Source organism: Lemur catta, chromosome 8 (genome assembly GCF_020740605.2).
Source record: "Lemur catta isolate mLemCat1 chromosome 8, mLemCat1.pri, whole genome shotgun sequence".
Classification (NCBI taxonomy): Eukaryota; Metazoa; Chordata; class Mammalia; order Primates; family Lemuridae; genus Lemur; species Lemur catta.
Window position 1 is genome coordinate 55070435 of NC_059135.1, and position 21557 is coordinate 55091991.

Consider the following 21557-nt stretch of genomic DNA (forward strand, 5'->3'; position numbering starts at 1 on the left):
AGCAGCTGCAGAACACACTTTGAGATGCTGGCTGAATTCAGTGCTTATTTTATTTAATAATATGGGTACTTAGACCTTAATGAATATGTACCTTTTACTCTGTTTTTCTCATTTATTTTCCAAATAGTTGAGGTAAATACAACTGTATTTTCTAATTTAAATTGTTTCTTAGTGTCAGATGCTACAATTAAGCACTGTTATCTTTTTTCAAGTTGTCATTAGCGTATTATGATGTCTGTATCTGTACTGGCTGATATATTTTTATCTCACAAATCATAACATAATACAGTAAAGATTACAAAGTGGAGCTTTTTGTTTGAGGAGACCTTCCTAGCAATTGTCATCTGTGACCTCAATTCCTCTCAGTCCTTTGGACTTTCCTTGATCCAGCACGGACACTCCGTGAAGTTAACCATGACTTGTGAGCAGGGAGCATGAAAACCATTTTAGTTTTTCAATCAATTTAATCTTTTATGCCTTTTAGCACCAAAGGCTTCACTTGTCACATCTGCTTTTTAAAATTTGTCACTATTGTTTTAAATTAGCAAACAAAGCAGGAATCCTTAACTAATAGAAACTTTTCTGAACATAGGTATTTTGAGTCACAGCATTGAACAGCTTTAGAACACACGTGAATCAATATATAATTTTAAAATGCCCTTCAGGTTTTGTGGCTGGTACTAGTTTGTTTAAGAAAAATAGAATACCTTGAACTTGAGTAATTTATACTCTATATTGATATCAAATGGAATTTCTCAGTTTAAACAGTATTACCCTTTCACCTAAATTCATTTTTCAGAATCTACTTTACCATGAACTTAAAAAGTGGGTGGCTATTTTCTGAATATTTCCACAGTGACTAATATCTATATAAATCTTATATAGCTAAATTATTGTAAGAAATTTGCTTCAATACTTTCTTTTGAACATTTTAAAAGAATGTGGTGCCATTGTCTGGATGTATAGATAGTGGTAAAACATTGTCATTAGTGTTGAGAGCAAAGACAGTACTCTGTAGGCTATGGCCACTCTCTGTCAACTTGTCTCCAAAGAGGGCACATGTATGTCAAAGAAACTGTGGTGTGACTGCAAGAAGACTACCCAGGTAGGACTTGTACCCATCAGGACCTTAGAGTCCGTTTCATATAAATTTATAAGAACTTAGAAACAAAAGCTTTGTCTATACAAACAAGTATGGGGAAAAAGGTCAAATTCAGAAAAACAAGCAGTTTATTTTGAAAGGAATATATAACGTATTAGTACTGGATGGATTTTGTTTTGGAACTTTTAGTTAAGCAACAGATTGATCAAATTGATTTGTGGCTTTATGGCTGCTTTAATTATAGAGGAAATATGATAAGGACCAATGTGCTTGGGTGGGAAAAGGAAACCAAGTTCATACCCCAAAATATGACCTTTTTAGATACCCCATTAAGAGAAAGAGTCTTTTAACATGAAATTTCACACTAAATTTTGAAAGCTAGAGTTATTAGTTCTCACGACCATGCTCTTATTAAGCTGTATTATTCAATTCAAAAATAGTTCCTACCAGTACACTGGAAGTGTGATAAACCAAAAAGATTTTGAGATAAAAGATGACCAGGGCAACTTTAATAAAACAAAACCATTGGAACTGGACTTTTAAAGCAACAAGCCATAGCCATAAATCAGGGTTGCTTGTATGAAAACATTACGCAGAACTTACATATTCGTATTGGCAGTTGATGTCAGCCATTCACCAGCTAAGCCAATAATATCCAATCCAGTGGAGAGCTGGTTGAAAAATCGAGGATGACCTAGAGAAGTGAGTAACAGGACAGCATCAAGGCAGATCCAGATTTCTCCAGCTACCTTCAAGGCCAAAAGGCCTGCCCCACTGGGTCCCATTGATGGCCCCTGGTCTGTCTAACAGGGCTGCTCAAGGATATTGGAGAAGGAAGGGCAGGTTGACCCACCCTATAGCCTTTAGCATTAATGATGTCCCCCAAACTTCTGCATTTCTAAAGTGTCATCCTTTTAAATTTTAAAAATCCAGTATAATAAAACTAATAATGCTTTCTGATATCTTACTTGTTGACTTCCAGATGAACCCCTTTGTCACATTTATTTTTTTAATTACAATAGAGGATGTGGTGGTCCTGACTTTTTCCATAAGTGCTTCAACTTTAATTTAAAATCCCAAGGATTTTAGTCTCCAAATCAAGATTTGCTAATGGGGGAGAGGCTCAAGGCCTCAGAGAGGGTTCATGGCTCTGTGGATCAAGTTGAGTTTTGGGAAAGCACCAGCTCTGATGCTGATGCTGAGACCATTCACTGCTCTCTGTGTCTCTGTGGCAAATATGACAACAAGCATTGATGTGTTTTGCCCATGGATAGTCAGGTGACAGTTAAACTAAATTTATTGCTAAGATGACCTAGTATCTCCTCTGTGAAATGGGCAAACACAGCCTCATTCACTCACTGAGCTGTCGGTGAAATAATTATTACTGCGTAACTCTAAAGCCCTATGCAACCCAAACTATGCTTTAACAGGCTTTGCTCTCAGCAAATTCAGGAGTATTGCCAAGTTTTTGCCAACTTAGCGTTCACCAAAAAACTCAACTCCACAGCAGCAGGCTTGGCCTGGCTGTCAGGAAGGAGTCAACACAATAGATTATCTAGGGATGTGTGACAGAGAACTGGTGTTAGAAAGATATGCTGACTACTGTGTTTCCAGTGGAAATTGCCTTTGCCTCTGAAATAACTGTCAGAGAGCTAGTGTTTGAATGTTGCTGTTCTAACTCTCCTCTCTGAAAATGGCTATTCTTCCCTGGATGTGATTCAGAACATCTGGACTATGACTTCTTATATAAGGTACCAATCCCTGCATCTCAAAAGTCCCCACGAAATAATACTGATTTTTAGAAAAAAAAAATCAACAGTAAACTTAGTAAGTATGGGGCCAGATTCTAGACATTAATGGAGACTTTTCAATAGCTTAAACTATTCCATTTTACTCTACTTAGTTCAGTGCCAACAGAATCTAAGAGATTTTCTGAAACATATTTTGTTGAAATCCATTAAAATATATATGCAATTACCATTTAAAAACTTTTAACAGTAAACATTTCAAGACAGGACTGAATCATAAATAAATGCAATCGTGTTACTTGATAACGTAGCAAAACCACACAGCTCAGTAGAGACAAAGATGGACAAAGTCAGACTGATGTGAAGTGAAACAATCTCTCTTTGTCCACTAAAATATGAAGGACACAATGTCCCCCAAAACCTTATTTTTAGCTTATGGTTATAACCTTATGCCTCCCCAAATCTTATGCTGTACCACAATTTCTACCAAGTAACAAAATAATCTAGTTTAATTTCAATTTCAACTCTCTATTGTCAATGAAAATAACAGACGAAAGACTGAGTAGCACATACCTAAATTCAGGTAGGGTGAGAAAGAGTTATTTTTTAAAAATAAAGTATTTCAACAAATAAACTGCAAGAAAAAAAGATGAGATCGAGGGGAAACCTATTGATTAGGAGACATAGCAACCAACTGCAATGGGAGGGACCTATTTGGATCCTGATTCAAATGAGTTATTACAAAATTAAACAAAACATTTATAACATTCATGAGACGATTAGAAATTTGAAAACTAACTGAATATTTCACGATATAAGGAACTGTAGATTTTGTGGAGTTTTTTCAGGTATAACAATTTTTTTTAATTGATTTTTTTTTAAAAAAGAGTTCTTGAGGATGAAGAATATTTATGAATGCAATAATATTATATTGGGGATTTGCTTTTACATAAAACAGAAGAGGGGGAAGTGGATGGAGGTACAGATGAAACAAACTTGTCAGGGGTTGATACTAGTTAGAGCTGGGTGTTAGGTATATAGAGTTCATAATATGATTCTACTTTAGTATGTTGAAAATTTTCCATAATAAAAAGGTTTTAAAAAAGAACTGTTAAGAGAGTCCAGCATATCTACAAATCACCTAAGTAGCTGCTGTGACTGAGGGCTAACTAGTATCTGTGTAAATTCACGGAGAATCTACATATGCTGGCTCCTTTTTTAAAGAAGGCTTTTGTACCTATCGGGTACAATGTACACTATTCAGGTGAGGAGTACACTAAAAGCCTAGACTTCTCCACTATATAATTCATCCATGTAACAAAAAACCATTGTATGCCCTAAATCTATTAAAATAAAAAATTTTAAAGTTATTTTGTTAATTTGTAGAGCAATTTCCAAATGCCATCATCATCCCTTCACAGACTATATCCAGATCAGTATGTTTTCACTGTTAAAAACCAATTCATTATTTTGGCTGAGCATTAATGCATTAATATCCTTTTTTTAAAAAATATCTTTCACTGTGTGTAGCTACTTGTTTATTCTATTGCTGCTGCATCTACATCTAAATTACAGAGCAGCCGCCCGGAGCTGTGCTGTCCCATGGCAGCAACAGCGTACTTTCACCAGGGCTGGTACCTAAGGTGTGGGCGAAGGCTTCCTAGTGCTTGGACGATTGTGAGCTCTGTAAATGCAGGTAAATGTCTGCTCCCAGAAGTGGCTCTAAAGAACAGAAATAGATGTTTGCTGGCCAAATACCTAAGTGGATTCAGACACTGGACTAATGAAAGTCCATGCTCTCTCTGATCGTGAGATGCTTTAGGTTTACAGACAATATGATATGCTATTATGAAAAAATCATGTATTTTTCTTTGAGGAACAATATCATCGGGGCTTTAATAATAAACTCACATGGCCCCCATCTCTCTGAGAAAGTGTATATAGAAGAAACTGACAAAAACAAAACACTGGACCAAAGCAAGTCAAGCTAAAACATACATGGGGAATTCTGAATCTTTTAAAAATTCAGCCAAACACAACTTATTCTCCATCAGGAATAGGTTAGCTCTCAGCCCAAGAAGAGATGTAACTCCATGTAAATTGACGAGAGTGCTTTTCTTTAAAAATCAAACACCACAGACTTTGTACATATAATTGAGTCTTGTCTATCCAGCATTTATTTAATGAAGCCACACAAGTATTCCAGTGGTGTTGGCAGCTCTTAAAAGCTATTTGGGCTTCCTTATTTTAAAAAGCTTCCTTGGCCAGCCTCATTATTTCATTATATGACTTTGTTTTTGACATCTAATAGTCTTACTCAGCTCTATCATCCCCAGTCTTGGTCTTAAATCTACCTTCAAATGACTAAGAAGAGTGAGAGGGAACATAAAGGAGAAGGAGAGAAAAGGAAGAAAAAAGAACCAGGGGCTGCCAGTTGTGGCCTTGGGGTTCTCCCGGTGGTGGCAACCATGCGAGGGACAGCTGTTTCCTATTGATCTGGCTGCCCGGGAGCTCAGGAAAGCCAGACTGTGGTGGGGAGAGAGTTACAGGGAGAAGAAACCACCGCTTCACTCCTGGGCTTAGAAACAAAAGGTCCAAAAAGTCCTTGAACTTGAGGCAATTGGAAAGTAACCACTTTGGCCAGGATTGCTAATTAGAGAGAGCTCTTGTAACGTGAAAAGGAGGCAAGAGGACATCCTGAAGGACTCCCAGGTAGAAATAGGATTTGGTGACTCACAGTGTATAAACTTTAGAAGCTGGAGTAGAATGTGAAGGGTGTTTGGGGGTGTGTGTGTGTAACTTTTTGGCCTAGTCAGTAGAAGGTGTTGTGAGTCAAATTGTGTCCCTCAAAAAGATACATTCAAGTCTTAATCCCTGGTTCCTGTGAATGTGACCTTATTTGGAAATAGGTTTTTGAAGATGTAATCAAGTTAAGATGAAGTCGTGCTTGATTAGAGTGAGGTCTTATCCAAAGACTGATGTTCTTATGAGAAGAGGGACATTTGGACACACACACACACACACAGGGAGGATGCCATGTGAAGGCAAAGGCAAAGATTGGAGTGATGCATCTACACACTAACAAACGCCAGGGATTGCCCACAACCACCATGGTGCCATGGTTTGGACGTGGTTTGTTTGGTGCTGCCAAGTCTCATGTTGAAATATGGTCCCCAGTGTTGGAGGTGGGGCCTGGTGGGAAGTGTTTAAGTCATGGGGGTGGATCCCTCATGAATGGCTTGGTGCTATTTTCCAGGGAGCTCACTCTTAGTTGCTGAGAGAACTGGTTGTTAAAAAGAGTATGGCACCTCCTCCTCTCTCTTGCTCCCTCTTTTACCATTTGATGTCTGCTCCCCTTCACCCTCCTGCATGAGTGGAGGCTTCCTGAGGCCCTCACTGAAGTAGATGCAGACGCCATGCTTCTTGTATAGCCTGTAGAACTGTGTGCTGAACACACCTCTTTTCTTTGTAAAGAAAAATACCAGCCTCAGGTATTCCTTTATGGCAACACAAACAGACTAAAACAGATGGATCCTCTCCAAGAGCCTTCAGAGAGAGCATAGCCCTGCCGACACCTTGATTTTAAACTTCTGGCCTCCAGAACTGTGAGAGAATAAATTTCTATTATTTCAAGCCACCCAGTCTGTGGTAATTTGTAATGGCAGTCCTAGGAAACTAATACAGAAAGGGAGGGGAATGGGCCCAACTCTCCCCAGTATAGGGACAGGCAAGGGTTGGATTTATCAGAATGAAATGGGTGTAAAAATAGAGGTGAGAAAGGAAATAGAAGATGGGTCACTCTCCTCTCTTTAGGCTGTGAATAACATAAAACCAAGAATGAAAACTCTTGATATAGAACTGACCTAGCATCAGTTGTATCTTTTTGATCTACTTTTACAGCAATAAATGACGATGACCTTTAGCCGGGATTGGGGCCTTCTGCCAACTGTTACTGCCCAAGCTTGTTCCTGTGGTCACTGAGCACTTGGCTGCCTTCCTAGACCAGGCTTATGTTTCTCCTTCAGTGTGATGTGATATCCTCACAGCTGGTAAGGATAAGATGGCAGGCACGGGGGCCGCTACATGTCCCCTGGTTCTCACCCTTACCTGTGCGAACCCCGTACTTCAGGGTGTCTCTGCAGTCAACCAGGATCTGCTCCAGGGACTCAGGGTGGTCAGAGAGCTCCAAGTTGAAGCCCTCCATGCCCTCCAGCAGCTGGTGTGGGTGGTGGAAGTCCAGCACCTTGGTGGAGCGGTCGAACGTCTTGCGGACATAGTTGAGGAGGATGTCCACCACCTCCAGGAGGAACTGCACAGTTTGCTCCTCCCCGTTCTTAGCCGGCAGCAGATCTGAGGGGGGAAACCCAACATATGGTCATTACCTGACTCATATCTGGATTTCTTTGGCCCAGAGATCCCTAATATTAGCCCTGATATCTTTATACGCCTAATTTCATTCCAGGTTATGTATTAATATATGCACTGAGAATCTGATATACCATATCCCCAGAAAAAGGCACACATGCACATACATGGAAATTTTGCATACACTTTACAGGGGTTCATAGACTTTCTGAGAGGCTACTCATGTGTGAAATGGAGCTTTCAGAAGCTGTGAGCAGCCTGTCACTGCAGCTCCCATTTGTAGGCTGAATGGGCACCTGTGAAGAGTATGGTGGGGGGACTTCCGTCATGCTCCCCTGGGACCAGGTATGTCCCTGTACCTCTGGTTTGGTGTTATGATGTGCTTGATCTGTTGATGGCAGAGGGTAAGGCCTCTGTGGATGGAGGCTTAGGTCGCCCCAAAGAGGGTGGCCCCTTGGTGTCCTCAGACAGGAAACTAGAACTAGAAGGTAGGGCTCAAGAAGGTGGGAAGAGGGGCCCTTGCCTTTCTCTTGACCTCATCCTTTAGGTCCTGGACTCTGAAATGTCTGGAGGTGACTTTGGGTTATAGGCTCTGCTTGGTAGAGTAGGCTGGGAGGTTAGCCAGTGAGGAGAGAGGTAAGGCCCCAATTGCGGTTGTCAGCCATAGCTCAAGAGCAGGTTGTCTGGCTGCACATGATGCCCTGTGTCTATTCCACGGATTATTTCTGAGGTTTTAGTGAGGTCTTGTTTAATGTTCTGGTCTGGCTTCTGTGGCCAGTCAGTGGCCACAGAGATCCCTAATATTAGCCCTGATATCTTTATACGCCTAATTTCATTCCAGGTTATGTATTAATATATGCACTGAGAATCTGATATACCATATCCCCAGAAAAAGGCACATATGCACATACATGGAAATTTTGCATACACTTTACAGGGGTTCATAGACTTTCTGAGAGGCTACTCATGTGTGAAATGGAGCTTCACACATGAAGCTGGGGAGTCAGTGGGAGAGGGTGGCGGTGGGTCTACCTTTGAGCTGTTGGGGAGAGTCTGGCAAAGCACCTCCTGAGGCCAGTGCTGTGGGGGCTGCAGAAACTAGTGGAGGAGCTCCCCAAGGAAAATGAATTTCAAGACACTCTGGTTATGAGGCCTAGACTTCCAGCTTCCCACAGGGTGATTTTTGTGTGTGCGGCCAATCTTGGAGGATAAATGTTACCAAGGGAATCATTAGCTTTCCTTATACGTACGATTCTTTTGGATTCTGAGATTCTATGAATTCGTATTTTGCCCTGCAATTGCCTTTAGAGTTGACTGTTTTATTGACTCCCCTCATGCAGCTTCTAAAACAATAGAGACCTGGGCAGTAGAGACAGAGGGGGTTGATCATATTCCACTATTGGAAACACAGTTTCATGAGAGTTCAGAGACAGTAATGACATTTCTCTGTCTCTCTCTCTCTTTAATTTTTTGTAGAAACAAGGTCTCACTATTTTGCTCAGGCTGGTCTTGAACACCTGGCCTCAGACAATCCTCCCGTCTCAGCTTTCCAAAGTGCTGGGATTACAGGCGTGAGCCATTGCACCCAGTCAGTAAAGACATTTCTTGATAAAAGAAGTAAAATTACAGAAAAAAGGGCAAGAAACTCAAAAAATCTACTGGACAGCACCAGGGCTGGGAGTGGGGGAGGACTACCTCGAGCAAACAGGTTGGAGAAGTCTGTCTCTGTGCGCCGGAAGCGGGCATCCCGGTCACTGTTTTCACAAGAAAACAGGTTCTTGGAGGACTGCCTCTCCTTGAAGGCACTCACAAGGCGACTCTTCTCTTCCAGGCTGTTGGTCCTTTGCAAGAAGCCTATGGGACAAGAAGCCAGGTCAGAGAGAGTGCTCCAAACTCCCAGCCTAGCCCCCGAGTGCCCGCTGCCGGGCTGAGTCAACTCTCCGAGCAGGGCTCACGTTTCTCCTGAGAAGAGAAGCCGAATGTCTGTGTTTTACATATAGTGGCTCTGGCACCACTCGCCTTCAGGCAGGGAGGGGGCAGTGCCAAGTGTTATCAGTGGCACAGACCCAGTCATGCAAGAAAGAAAATCAGTAAGTGAAGCCCATTCTCCTCTCTGAACGTGACAGTGAACTCAGAATTAAGTCAGTTGGACAGCTTCCACTCCAGTAACCAGCCCCAGGATGGGGTTTTAAAGGAGGGGACACAATCAGAGAGGATGCTGCCAGCACTGGGTTTATGGGCTGCACAACCATAGGGAGGAGGAGGGGAGAGGACAGCAGAGGGAAGAGGGTGAGGACAGCAGAGGAAGGAGGATGAGGACAGCAGAGGAAGGAGGGTGAGGACAGCAGAGGAAGGAGGATGAGGACAGCAGAGGAAGGAGGATGAGGACAGCAGAGAAAGGAAGGTGAAGACAGCAGAGGGAGGAGGGTGAGGATAACAGAGAGAGGAAGATGAGGACACGGAGGGAGGTGGGAGGAGGACAGCCGAGGGAGGGGGAGGCTGAGGACAGCAGAAGGAGGAAGGTGAGAGGACTGCAGAAGGAGGAGGGGTGAGGATAGCAGGAGGAGGAGGGGTGAGGACAGCAGAGGGAGGAGGAGGGGTGAGGTCCATCACTGAGGATTAGGGAAGATGCTTTCCTCTGGCTGCAGGTAACGCTTCCGGGGTCGAATATAAGTGGTATTTTTCTGACCCAAACCTGAAATGCAGCTTTTCCTGTATCACCCCCTCTCCTTGAATACAGGTACAGGGGCAAGAGACAAGAAAGATGAGAATCTTATGTGTTGACATTTAATTCTATTAGTACTTACTGAGCATCTGCTGTATAAAAACTCTTTGCTAAGCATTTAAGATAGGGGACAGATGAAGATCAGCGAGATAGATCCCCTACCCACCAGGAGCTTGCAGTCCAGCAGATGGTGACTAATGTCACAGCAAAAATAGAAAATCATCCAAGAACTCCACAGAGATGAATTCTGAGCCCAGGGTGGGACACACAGAGCCTCACTTCTGCCCCTGGGAGGGAGTAGCAGTCCCTCCCACCTGTGGCGAGCAGTACGAACACCAGCAGCGAACAGGGAGGCAGGACTGAGCCAGAGAGGCTGGAGAATCTGCCGTGAGCCACGCCCCCTCCACGCCTCTGGACACCTGGCCTGCAGCTCACTCTTTCCCTCAGCTTCTCTTCCTCCAGTTCAGCCTCGATCTTAGCCCAAAATGCAACACACTGAAAAGTAGAAGAAAGTTCTAAGCTTCTTAGTGACCCCAAATCTGTCTTTGTAGATACCAAGATCCTTGGGGAGTCACACATCACAAGGCAGGTTTGGAAGAAAGTCCCAGGAGGTTCGAGAAAGGCAAGATAATCTGGAAAATTCAGCTTTGCTTCCCCAGGACTGCAATTCAACAGTGATGGGTGGAAGAAGGATGCATGGTGAGGGAAGGAGGATGCATAGGGAGGGCGGTGGTGGTTAGAATCCTCTCACACACAGGAGCCACGGGCTATTTTTGGAGGGAAGAATGGGAAGGCAGAGGCACCAGGCCCTTCATTGTTTTAGTGGCTTTTAAATTTATCGCTAAAGCCTGAAAGGACATCAGAGGGGGAGAAGTACACTATAATAGAGCTCCAAGCTAGGATATAAAGATGAGGTGGGGAGGTATCCTTTCCGTCACCTCTCCTACTTTCTGAATTCCTCCTCCAAATCATCAGAGTCCACAACCAGAGCCAGCACTCATTTGCCAGAGGGATGCAGGATCACCTGGCTCCCTAACTCTGACACTGCTGTCCCCCTCTGTCCCAGAACAGTGAGCTGTGGAATTTGCCAGGCTGGAAAGACCACATCCATGTGGCCTAATGGGGTGAAGTCCTATCTCATGAACCTCTACTCTGTAGTCTCTGACCTCTGTTTGGGCCTCCGACTCCCTCTCCGGGAAAGCCTTAAGTCTCCCCACCTTGGAACCCTTTTCCTATGCACAACTGCAAGGAGCAGAACCCCAGGCTTTGGATGTTATCTCCAAAGGAGGTTTTGACTCAGCTACCCCAAAGATGTCCTGATAGGGTTGAGAGATGATAAGTATGATACAACTTTAAACCTGCTTCCTTTTCCTGGGCCATACTTCCTGCAGTGCACTAAAAATCTGAATTTTCTCTAAATTCTGTATTTTATAAACAGCACACTTACATTGCATTATGCTTTGTGTTAAAAAAAATACTAGTTTGCCAATGCAAACATTTAATGTATACAGCCATTTTTTTCACTTTGTTTAGGAAGGTGTTTGTTTTGTAAGATATTGGGACCCTCAAAAGAGGTAAATGATCCAGCCCTCTCTTGGCTCTGAGAGGCCCTGGAAGGAACTCCCTCTCTAAGAATGAAGAGGTGGTGGGTGATATTGAAGTCAGTGCTTTGATAACCTCCCTGGCTAGCAGGGTCCCAGAAGAAGGCGTCCCTAAGAATGCAGCAGACTGGACTTTCTCTTGTTCTACACCCAGCTGTGAGGACCCAGTTAAGCCAGTGGCTAACTGGTAATGGAGCTCCACATCCTTAGAGGCAAAGAGGAAAGCTGAGCAGAGGCGCACAGCTGCTGTGGTGTTAGCCAGGCTGCAGAACTGTGGCCAGCCTCAAGGGTAGAACAGAAGGCCAGCCCTGTCCTGACTTGACCTCTGGGCCAAGGGGAAGCTCCTGCAGCTGGTTCCTCACCCCTGCTCCCAAACACAGAGGCCTGGGGGCCCAGTGAGTGTGTGTGTACCTAGAGCGCCTGGTTCCAGTCAGTTGTTTCCAAAGTGGGGCTTCGAGCTGTGCATGGCACAGGTGCGCATGGCATAGGTGCGTGTGTCCAACTGGGACGTGGGAGCTGAAGCCCAGCACATTTTCTATTCACCAAGCTGTGGCACGGAATTGTATCTACTTGGAGAAAGGGGCTCTTTTTCTGATTTTTATGGGCTAGCAGCACCCTGTTATATCTTCTGTCCCCCACTTTCTAAGAAATCAGAAATGTAGAATACTTGAAGCCTCTTTTTAAAAGTTGGCAACTAACTGATACAAAACTACACACACAGACACACACACACACAACACACGCATACACATAGAGTATGGGCTAAATAAAACAGCTCAAGGGCTGTAATTGGCAGCAAGTTTGGGACCTCTGCATAGACAAGTGATGGAAGCCCAAGGACACATTGGGAAGTTAGCAGCACCCAGGGCCAGAACTTAGAGATCCCTGCCACTCATTCTATTTAGGTCATGCCACCATGCCTGCAGCCACTCTCCAGCTCTTGGCAAGACCCTGGGTTTCTTCTAGCTGATTACTCTCCTGGGGGAGTCTACCTCCAGAGCCAGGAATACCACTAGTCACTGCCTTCCTTGCAGCTTCCTTCCCCTACTTTGGGGGAAGGAGGCAGGAGCATGGGTGGGGATTGAATCTTGGCAATGATGAAAAATGCTAATGGGGGCCACCCAGGGCGAGGAATTTAGAATTGGGAAGAGGACCATTAGTCCCTGGGCTCTCTTAAGGTGAAAGGTCACACCAAACTGGATGGTGTCAGGACAAGAGGGTACCCTCCAAGGTACATGAAGGTTTGGGATGAAGGGGGAGGGGCTGCCAGCCAGGGAGCTGTGGATCTGTGGCCAAAACCAAAGACTGCACTCTGCCTCCACTACATTAAAATGAAAAGCCACAGTTGGCCCAAAAGTATGGAAAACAAATCCTACTGGTGTTTCGTATTCTTTCAGAATCAAACCTAATGGGAAGCCTCCTAACCTGTGGCCCCAAATACAGAGCATTTTAGCCAAGGGCAATTTCCCCTCAGCAGACTACCCTGTCCTCTCCTCCAGGCACACGGGTTGCAACTTTCAGAAATTAGTGTTGGGTAATGGAGGTGGGGGGTGATGAATTACAACAGAGAAGAAATTCTCTGAGGATTGCAGCCCCCGAGAGCTCTCCCTCACGGCATTGGCTGACAGCAGGGAAGGGAAGTTGACGCCAGCTTAGGGCTCCCTATTCTCTGACCCAGCCAAAGTCAACTCTTTCCTGCCCCTTTACCCCTTCGGGACACATCTGGTATGTCCCCAAAGGGGCGCTCAGACATTTTATTCTGGCGGACCCGCAGGGCCGGCAGCCTGGGCAGCTGGGGGCGGGATGGGGGTGGATGACGGCTGTCCCCCTCACCGCCCTCGGCAGGCCGGGACCGCAGGGACCGCAGCCCTCACCCCGAGCCTGCCCCTACCCAGTTGTCTAATGCGGCGGGCGCCCAGGGCTTGCTCAGTTCTGCTTGCCCGGCTGCATGACAATGACTGCTGCTGAAGCTGAGCGCGGCGGCCGCCGAGGGGACCTGGCGCGAAACGGGCCATTAAGCCGGGAATGGCGGCAGGGTGGGATGGAGGTGGGGGTGGAGGACTGGGAGTGGAGGTGGGGGGCTATTTATAGAACAAAGCTCTGTGGTCGCCGGCTGCTCCAGCGCCAAGGCGCGTCCCTGGCCTCGGCCCTCGGGCCGGGCGCTCTGGGGAGAGGGCCAACCCCCCGGCCGCCCCTCGGCGGGGCTGGGCTTTCCCTGGGAAATGGCCAGGTCTAGGGATCGAGCTTTCCCTTCCCCACCGTAAACGGCGGGTCCCAGGACCAAGGGAACACACAGCCTCAGAAACGCAGGGGGGCAAGGTACGGCCAAGCTGGGGAAGGGAGTGGTTCCTCCAAGCTGCTAAATAACCCGTCTTTGGTGAGACTCCGAACTGCCACCATCCTCAGGGACCCGGGACCCTGGGAGGCTGGAAAGATCGGGTGCAGGGAGCACCCAGTCGCCGCCCGGCTCCCGGCGCTCCCGGGGCTGGGGCGGGCGTGTCCGCCGCTATCTCCCGCGCGCAGCGGGATAACGGATGGCTCTTTAATAAGCCCCTCGTTAATCTTCCCCCGCCTCCCCACCCTCTGCCCGGGGACATCCGTATTTTCTGGCCCGATAAGGCTGGAGAATTTTAGACGGTGAAATGTAGCAAGGAAAGCAAGTCCTTATTGTTCAGCTGGAGCCGCTCAGCTGTGTCCCTTCAAACAAATCTCCCTTTTTCTTTAAAAAACAAAAAAAATTACATCCCTTGGGCGTTTTCATTTCAGACCCTCGCGTCTCCACAGAGCAGTTCTTTCTCCTCTCCAGCTCCCTGATCTATTTTCCTTCCTCCCTGGCAAATCGTGCCCGACACTCCCCGATGCTCCCACCCGCTGCACCCCACCCCCCTCCGCCCTGCCTGCCCGGTTTCCCTTCCCTCCTCGCCTTGAAGAATGTGCCACGCAAACCCTGCGCTGCCCGCACCTCTCGCAGGCAGGCCACCGAGGGCTGCAAGCAATCCTTTCCTTTGGCCTCAAAAAATTTTGAATCCGTTGTGACATCTCAGGGCAAAAACCTCAAGCCAGTGATACTACTTTCAACGCGCCCAGACCAAGGGTGGAGGTGGGGATGAAAGGGGTGAAGACGAACAAGGGGACCAGGTGTCATCCACAGCCTTGGGCAGATATCGCGCCTTTGGTTTGCTCTTGGAGGAAGCCAGATCAGTTCACATTTCTACACGGCCTGCGATTCGCGGGCAGAATGCGCAGGGTCAGCGCCGCCTAGGTGCTGGCCTAGGAAAGCCGGGTTGCCGCGCGGGGGCGCTTTGCTTCCGCGAGCGAGGCCAGACGGGGCACTCGGAATCCCCTTTACGCGATCGCTGGGGTTGGGGACTCCCCTCGGGACTGGGTCAGGGGAGGGCTGAGGAGTGCCGAGGTCTGTAAGGGAGTGTCTTTGCCCGCCGTCCTGGCTGTGATTGGAAACTCAGACCCAAGAGCCGGGATCCCCTCCGAGCGCGTCCCACTGTTCCAAATCCACAAAGCCCGCGCCCCGCCGTGCCCCAGCGGGCCCTTTTACTTACCACAGATCTTGAGCCCCAGTTTTCTGGTGCATCCGTGGGCCACGCCGCACCAGGTGTCATACGCTAGGACGAGAGAGAGAGGTGCGGTCAGGCAGACTGTGGGGAAGTGGGTGAATGGCAAAGGTGTTCTCGGGGGAGGGGGAGGTCTTCGCTCGTGCTCCTCATTAGAAGCTCTTTGCTGAATGAGGCAGGGAGCCGAATCTGTGGGCCGACAGGCGTATTCGTGCCCTCCGGGCCCCCATCACGCTCCCTTCTTACTGCTGGCTTCAGGTATAGAGTGGTGTCTCTGAGAGGCAGGGGTGCCCCCAACTGGCCCCCACCCGGCAGCTGCGGTGGTGGGGCCAGAGCCGGGCGAAGGCTGCCCCACGCGCAAAGGGCCAGGCCCCGCCACTGGAGTTGCCCAGCACCCACCGGCCAGGCCCCGCAGACTCGATGGGCGACCACAGCAGCCCAGAAACGGAACACAGAGGCATCTGGGACCGAAACGTCTCATAATTTCTTGGCGGGTCTCCAGCCGAGTGGCAGCTTAAAATAAACTGGCATGAAATGGGGTCGCGGAAGAGTTCAGGAATTAATTGGGTGAAAAATAGTATTTGACTAGATGATCGGGCTCGCATGACTGCTCTTCAGTCAGACTGGGGAGTCGGGAAGACAATAGTGCGCCTCGGGTCCTCATCCCCGGCCCCCTCTTTCCAACGTGCCCCTCATTAACCCTTCCTACGGACATCTTGGATCTGGAGCAGGCGAAGGCTAATGGAATCAGACAGCTTTCCTCTGGGTCCGAATCGCAGACCCAGGAGCTGCGGGCTTTTCCTTCTCTACCTGCCTTTGGGGTTCAACTTCCAGCGAGGAGCGCAGAAACCTGCCCCGTGCCTGCTAAGCCCGTGCGCGGGCTGGTGGGGTGGACCCAGCGTGAAATCCCCTTCCTATCTCTCAAAGCAAGGCGCCTCCAATCGCTCCCACCCTCCAACCCACCCCAGCCCGCCTCTCCAGCCCCGAGCAAGTGTTGGCTGCGATAAGGAGAGTGACAGCCATTAAACCCGAGGCACAACAGAGCCCCAGCGGGTAGAAGAAATAGACCGAAGTCGATGAGACAGCGTGCCACAAATGGAGCTCCAGTGATAGGAAATCGGTGCGAAAGCAAAACCCTAATACCTGGCAGATGATGAGCGATTTCCACCCCATAAAATGCTTTCACTTTAAATGTCATCTCAACGAATCCTCACAACAACCCTATGAAACAGGAAGGAGTGTTGATCTAAGACATTTGACAAAAATACTGCGTCTCAGAAAGGTTAGGCAAGTTTTCCAAGGTCACTCAGTGGGGAGGTTGGAGTGCAGACACATCACACTGCCTTTCAAAAACTGGGGCTTACGGTAAAAGAAAGAAAAGGGAGATGGGGAGAGGGAGCAAGAGAGATCTTTTGAAGTAGCAGGGGTCGAGAAGACCTAGTGGCCCACGACTAGGAGGGCTCCATGCCCCGCCAAGGGGTTGCTGGAGCAAGAGGCCGAGTAAGGTTGTGAGCCCTGGGCAAGGCTACCTCCCAGGAGACCTTGAAGGGGGTGAGAAGTGGAGTTAACTGGGCGGCCGAGGGTATGTCTGCAAGGGAGGGTGAGAATGGATAGTGCACGGGGTGTGCGCGTGCAGCCCGGGGTGTGGACCCTGCGGCTGGGCTGTTGAGAGCCTGCGGCTGTGTTCCTGGGATCGGGTGCTGCTGGCTCTTTTGCCTTCGCCGCCATGGCTTCCAGGCGCGCCAGGCCACGTGCGGGCTCCAGTCATCGCCTCTGCTGAGTTTCCCAACCCAGGCCGGGCATTTGCGCCCGGTGGCCGGCGGCCTCCAGGAAATAGGGGCATCGGGCGTGGAGGAGTGAGTGAACGCAACTGGCGTCCAACCGCACTCAGGTAGCAAAAAAAAAAAAAAAAAAAAAAGGGCAGGAAATGTGGGGAGGCTCAGAAAAGAAATCCATCAAGGCGAAACCAACAGACAAAAGGCGCGCAGGCCTCGCGTTCCTCCCCGCCTGCTCCAGCCAGCTCCGCCGCTAGTAACCACGGCTCGTGTGCCACAAGGGCTGGCGGCTCTCCCGAGCCCCTCTTTGTTGTGTGGGTAATTGTAGCCCTCCTGGGTGGCAGGAAGAGGGAGCTGCAAAAGGACTGGAACGCGCAGCCTGAGGACTTAAGACAAGGCCTCTTGCCCGGGAGCCAGCGCCAGCACCAAAGGGGTGGAGAGAGGGCTTTCTGGATGCCATTCCCCACCTTCACTGATGAGGACAATTGTTTTGTCAATCTTAAAAGCCATAAAAGCGCAGCAATAGGCACTCCTTCTAGCCACACTGTCCTTGCTAAGCCCCTCCTCTATAGAAAATCTGCTACCCTTACTGTCCGGAGCCGATAGATTTTTAAGGGGGGTGACATAAGGAGACACTTCACTTCAACAAGGAAAAAGAAAAACAATTCCCTCATCCCCACGCCTCTACAGAGGTAGAAAATCAATCCAAATTAAAGACAGATTCTGGAAATTGGTTGAGTGCGTGGAGCTAAAAGTAGAGATTTATAAATCCCTGCCTCCCCTCCCTTTATCTGGTTTACCCTTTCTTCTGTCTTCGGGAGGTGTCACCTGCTGACAGGTCTCTTGCTCCGGAGAAAGGAGGGGGGTACTCTCTCCTCTCTCCCTGACAAACCTTTTTGCCCCCTCCCAATTCCCCGTCTCTCAACCATTCAGGATGTTGCCCGCTCCCCTCCCCCCTTTTTGTCTCTGAGATGTAATTAATTGTATGAAATGTCGAGGTTCAGTCTCAGTTGTATGCACCTTTCCCGCCCCTGGCTTTTCCCTCACTCGTCAATAGCCCGACACAAATTTGGAGCAATTAGGGACCCTGAGTTTTCTAAAAGCTGCATTTAACGTCGAAATTTCCGCTGATTATAGACTTTGAGCATGGCACAGGAGAAAAGGAGGGGGTCAGATCTAGGCTCAACGAAAGCTAGAAACAGAAAAGTCTATTCCCGCTGGGACTCCCGGCTCATACAGCCCCCTGCATGGACCCTTGTCGTCCTATCCAGCAAAGAAACCACACGCAACACAATAAAAACACCACTCCCGCCGCTCGTTCCTCCCCCACCGCGAAGCCCTCAACGATCGCCGCCGCTCAGACCCTGCGTGGTCCTCTCTATCGAGTGTCTTGGTAGTCACCTAGCGTCCCTGACAGTCGAATGACCTCTGGCGGGGACTTGGGTCAGAACCCCATTTATTTCGCAGCCTCCATCATCTCTGCGCTCCCCCTTCTCTTTCCGCCGGCGCAGCCTCCCGACGTCCCAGCGCCCCCATCTTCCCCGCAGACCGTTTGATAGGAACTGGGGCGGGACCTACTTGTGGGGCGCAGGTTGGTGGTATTGGGGTCCGCTCCCGCGTTCGAGGAGGTTGCGGACGAAGATGGGGTCGAAGACGCCATTGGCTCGGTTGTCCCAGGGCCTCTACTGTCCGGGGTACTCCGCGGGTCGCGCGCAGGAACAGGCTGCAAAGAGAAGCGAGAGCTGTGCGGGGAGGGCTTCCGGGGTCCTGCACACTGAAGGGACTGAGCGGCCGGGGGCGTCGACGCTCTCCTTGAAGTCCCAGCTCCGTAGGGAGAGGGGGGAGAAAGGGCAGCGAGCCTGCCGGGTCGGAGTGCGCTGGGGGTGGTGGTGGGGGCAGAGGAGACGTGCGCGCTAGCTCCCAGACTGGGGCTTGGGTGGCTCTCGAGTCTGGAGGTGCAGCTAGGAGACCTGGAGTGCAGAGCTGAGGCGAAGGGGGTCCAAGGCCAGTGCAAGACGCGGGGGTATGGGGTATGGGTTAGGAGCACAAGGGAGCATTCGGTGCGCGATTTTCCAGCCGAGCCGCGACAAGCCCCATTGGACTCTCTGCAGCCGGCGTGCGGGAAGGCGGGGGTAGGGCGCACGGGGCGGGCACGTCTGGTTCGTTGTCTGGTTCCAGTTGTTGTGTCTGGCTAATTCCCTGGAAAGAAGGAGGCTAACTGCTCCCGGAACCGGGGACTTTGGTGAGACAAGGTGAGAGGGGAAAAGGTCCATATCTTTACGTTCTCGCTCAGCTTTGGCCGGGGAAGAAACACAGTCACCTTGCACTCCAGACAGCCAGAAAGCAGCGGGTCGGAACCTCGCTCATCTCCCTCTTGTCCCACCGGGTTTTGAGCCATCTAAAGCCTGGGAGAGGCTTCGTCCCGGTTTCGGTGTTTCTCCTCTACCCAGCCCCCTGAGGACCCCAGCTTTCTCGCCGTACAGATCGGGGCGGGGGGGAGGTAAGAAAGGGGAACGTCACCGGGGAAACGAACTTGCGCCCAGCGCGCAGGAGGCGGCGGACAAAGATCCGTGCGCGGCGTCCCTGTTCAGCATTCGGCGCTGCCGCGAAGGCATCCAAAGGCCCCGGGACAGAGAGTGTGGGCCAATCTGGGTAGATCTAAGACCCACTCGCCACTGCCTCCACATCCTCCCTCAGGCCCCATATCTAGCCCGCGCGCGCACTCGCACAGAAGCGCGGGCAGCGAGTAGACCACGGTTGCTGGGGAAGTAACAGGTTACCGCTTCTAGTCGCGCCTTCCTTCAGCAGCTGCTGCCCAAGCGCCCTTTGGGGAGACCGGCGCTCGCAGCCTGGGCACGTACAAAAAGTCGCTCTCGCCCCACTTCAGCGACAGCCTCAGCCTCTGTGCGTCCCCGGGGCTTGAATCCAGCGGGCAGAGACGGGAAGAGTGAGGGTGGTGGTGGTCCCTGTGCAACGACCCAACGGAAAGCTGGGACTGGGGCGGGCGGGAAGCACTCGGCTCCGGAGGGAGGGTGGAGGGCGCCGGGTGTAGGGGTAGGCAGAGAAGCCGCGGGCGGAGAGGACACAGCGGAACAACCGAAGCTGGGCGCTGGTAAGTCCCGGTGGTCGCGCGCTTACCCACCTCGGCTAGGCGACCGCGAGCCAGGCACTCCCGCCTCTCCGTGCAGCGCACAGCTATCCGCTTGGCTCGGCCCGGCCCTGCCTGGTGTAACCTGCCCGGCGTCACCTCCAGCCGCTTCCTAGCTCTCGCTAGTTCCGTCCCGCACGCGAGCGCCTGGAGATGAGAGATCCAGAGAGGCGGCTGCTCGGCTTCGGGGTAGGCGGGGGCGGAGTAGGGAGGCGGGGACCGGCTCGGCGGGGGAATCACGAGGCCGATGCTCGCGGGGGCAGCTCGCTGGCGGGGCGGCGGGGCTCCTTTGCAGGTGCCTGACTGCCCCTGAAGCTTTGTAGGGCGATTATAAATCCAGCTCACGGTTTTGCGCCCGGGGGTGGGAGGGAAGGTCCTATGAGTAATCCAGAACGTACTCAACACGCTCTATTTCTTGAAATAGGCAGGGTGTCGTGTGAGAGGAGGGAAAAGATAATTCCTACGAAGAATTCCGCCTCTCTGAGCGTTTCCCTTCATTCTCTTCTCCCTCCCATACCTTGCAGAGCGGTGGTTTGCCTAGTTCCTTTCCGCCCAGCCCCGCTGTACCCCCAGATCTGCGACCCCGCGACTCTTCCTTGAGCAAAAGAGCGCTCTGGGTCGTGTCCTCGCTGGCTCTCTACTGAGCTAGGATTGTCGCCAAGGCAAGGGAGGCAGAGACGAGGGGGACCATTTAGAGCATGGAGCTATCTCCATCTCCTTACTCCAGTTTCCCCATCCAGCTTCGGGCCCTCCCCCCAAAGTATCGCACCTGGTCTCAGCGACCCAATGTCGCCGGCAGAGAAAAGGGCTCCGTTTCCCTTTCGCTGTGCGCTCCCTGGTAGCTTTGGCTCCCTTGGTGACGGGGAAAGAAGTGCTGATTGATCACGTCTGAAGGTTAATAACACGCACGAGTGCCGCTCCACACGCATGGGGAACCCGAGCACAGAGGTGGCCCTGGAGGGGCGGACCGGCCCTCCTCGCCCTGGCCCACTTTCTTCACTCCCCCTTCGATTTCACACCCTTTAAGGATTCTCCTTTTGCAATATTTAAGCAATATTAAAATGAATTGCTGCGATGGGAAAAGCCCCTCACTGTAAAAAGGCGTTGGCGGAAAATGTCCCACCAGAGGGCGCCAAGCGCCCAGAGACCGAGAGGCCCTGCTCCCGCGCCGGGGCCGCCACCTGGAAGGGCTGCCCAGGCTCTGCCACCCGCCTTCGCTCAGGACCCCCTCTCCGCTAGTTTAAGTTATCGTCTCCCTCAGTTCCCTTTTCTTTAGGGCAAAACAAAGTTGATTTTTGTGAGTGTCTGGGTGACACCCGGTGCTCAGTGATTCATTTACTCTTTTTTACATTTTTTCCCCCTGTTACCGGTGCAGCAGGCTGGGGTTATTTATGCGCACGTCTGAAGCCTCAAGGGCTCACCCGAGGCCCGTCCTTTCTCGTTGAATGTCTTATCGGCTTTCACCATGACCAATGGAAACACCGAAAATCTTAAAAATCACCAAAAGTTCCATAAGGGAGATAG

General features: G+C 50.0%; 1 protein-coding gene across 2 annotated transcripts in view; it reads right to left on the bottom strand.

The window, feature by feature from the left end:
* GAD1 (glutamate decarboxylase 1) overlaps window positions 1-20191 on the bottom strand; it is a 40655-nt gene extending 20464 nt beyond the window's left edge. The window contains exons 1-6 of one of the 2 annotated variants that reach the window (XM_045558718.1): window positions 20024-20191; window positions 18464-18608; window positions 15099-15161; window positions 8911-9069; window positions 6958-7200; window positions 1706-1796 (exon numbers count right to left, since the gene is read on the bottom strand). In XM_045558718.1, the coding sequence (XP_045414674.1) occupies window positions 1706-1796; window positions 6958-7200; window positions 8911-9069; window positions 15099-15161; window positions 18464-18545 (638 nt within the window). In that variant the 5' untranslated portion in view covers window positions 18546-18608; window positions 20024-20191. Of the gene's footprint in view, window positions 1-1705; window positions 1797-6957; window positions 7201-8910; window positions 9070-15098; window positions 15162-18463; window positions 18686-20023 lie in introns of those variants that run through there. The other variant, XM_045558719.1, reaches the window with a different exon arrangement.
* Between the last annotated feature and the right edge of the window lie 1366 nt (window positions 20192-21557).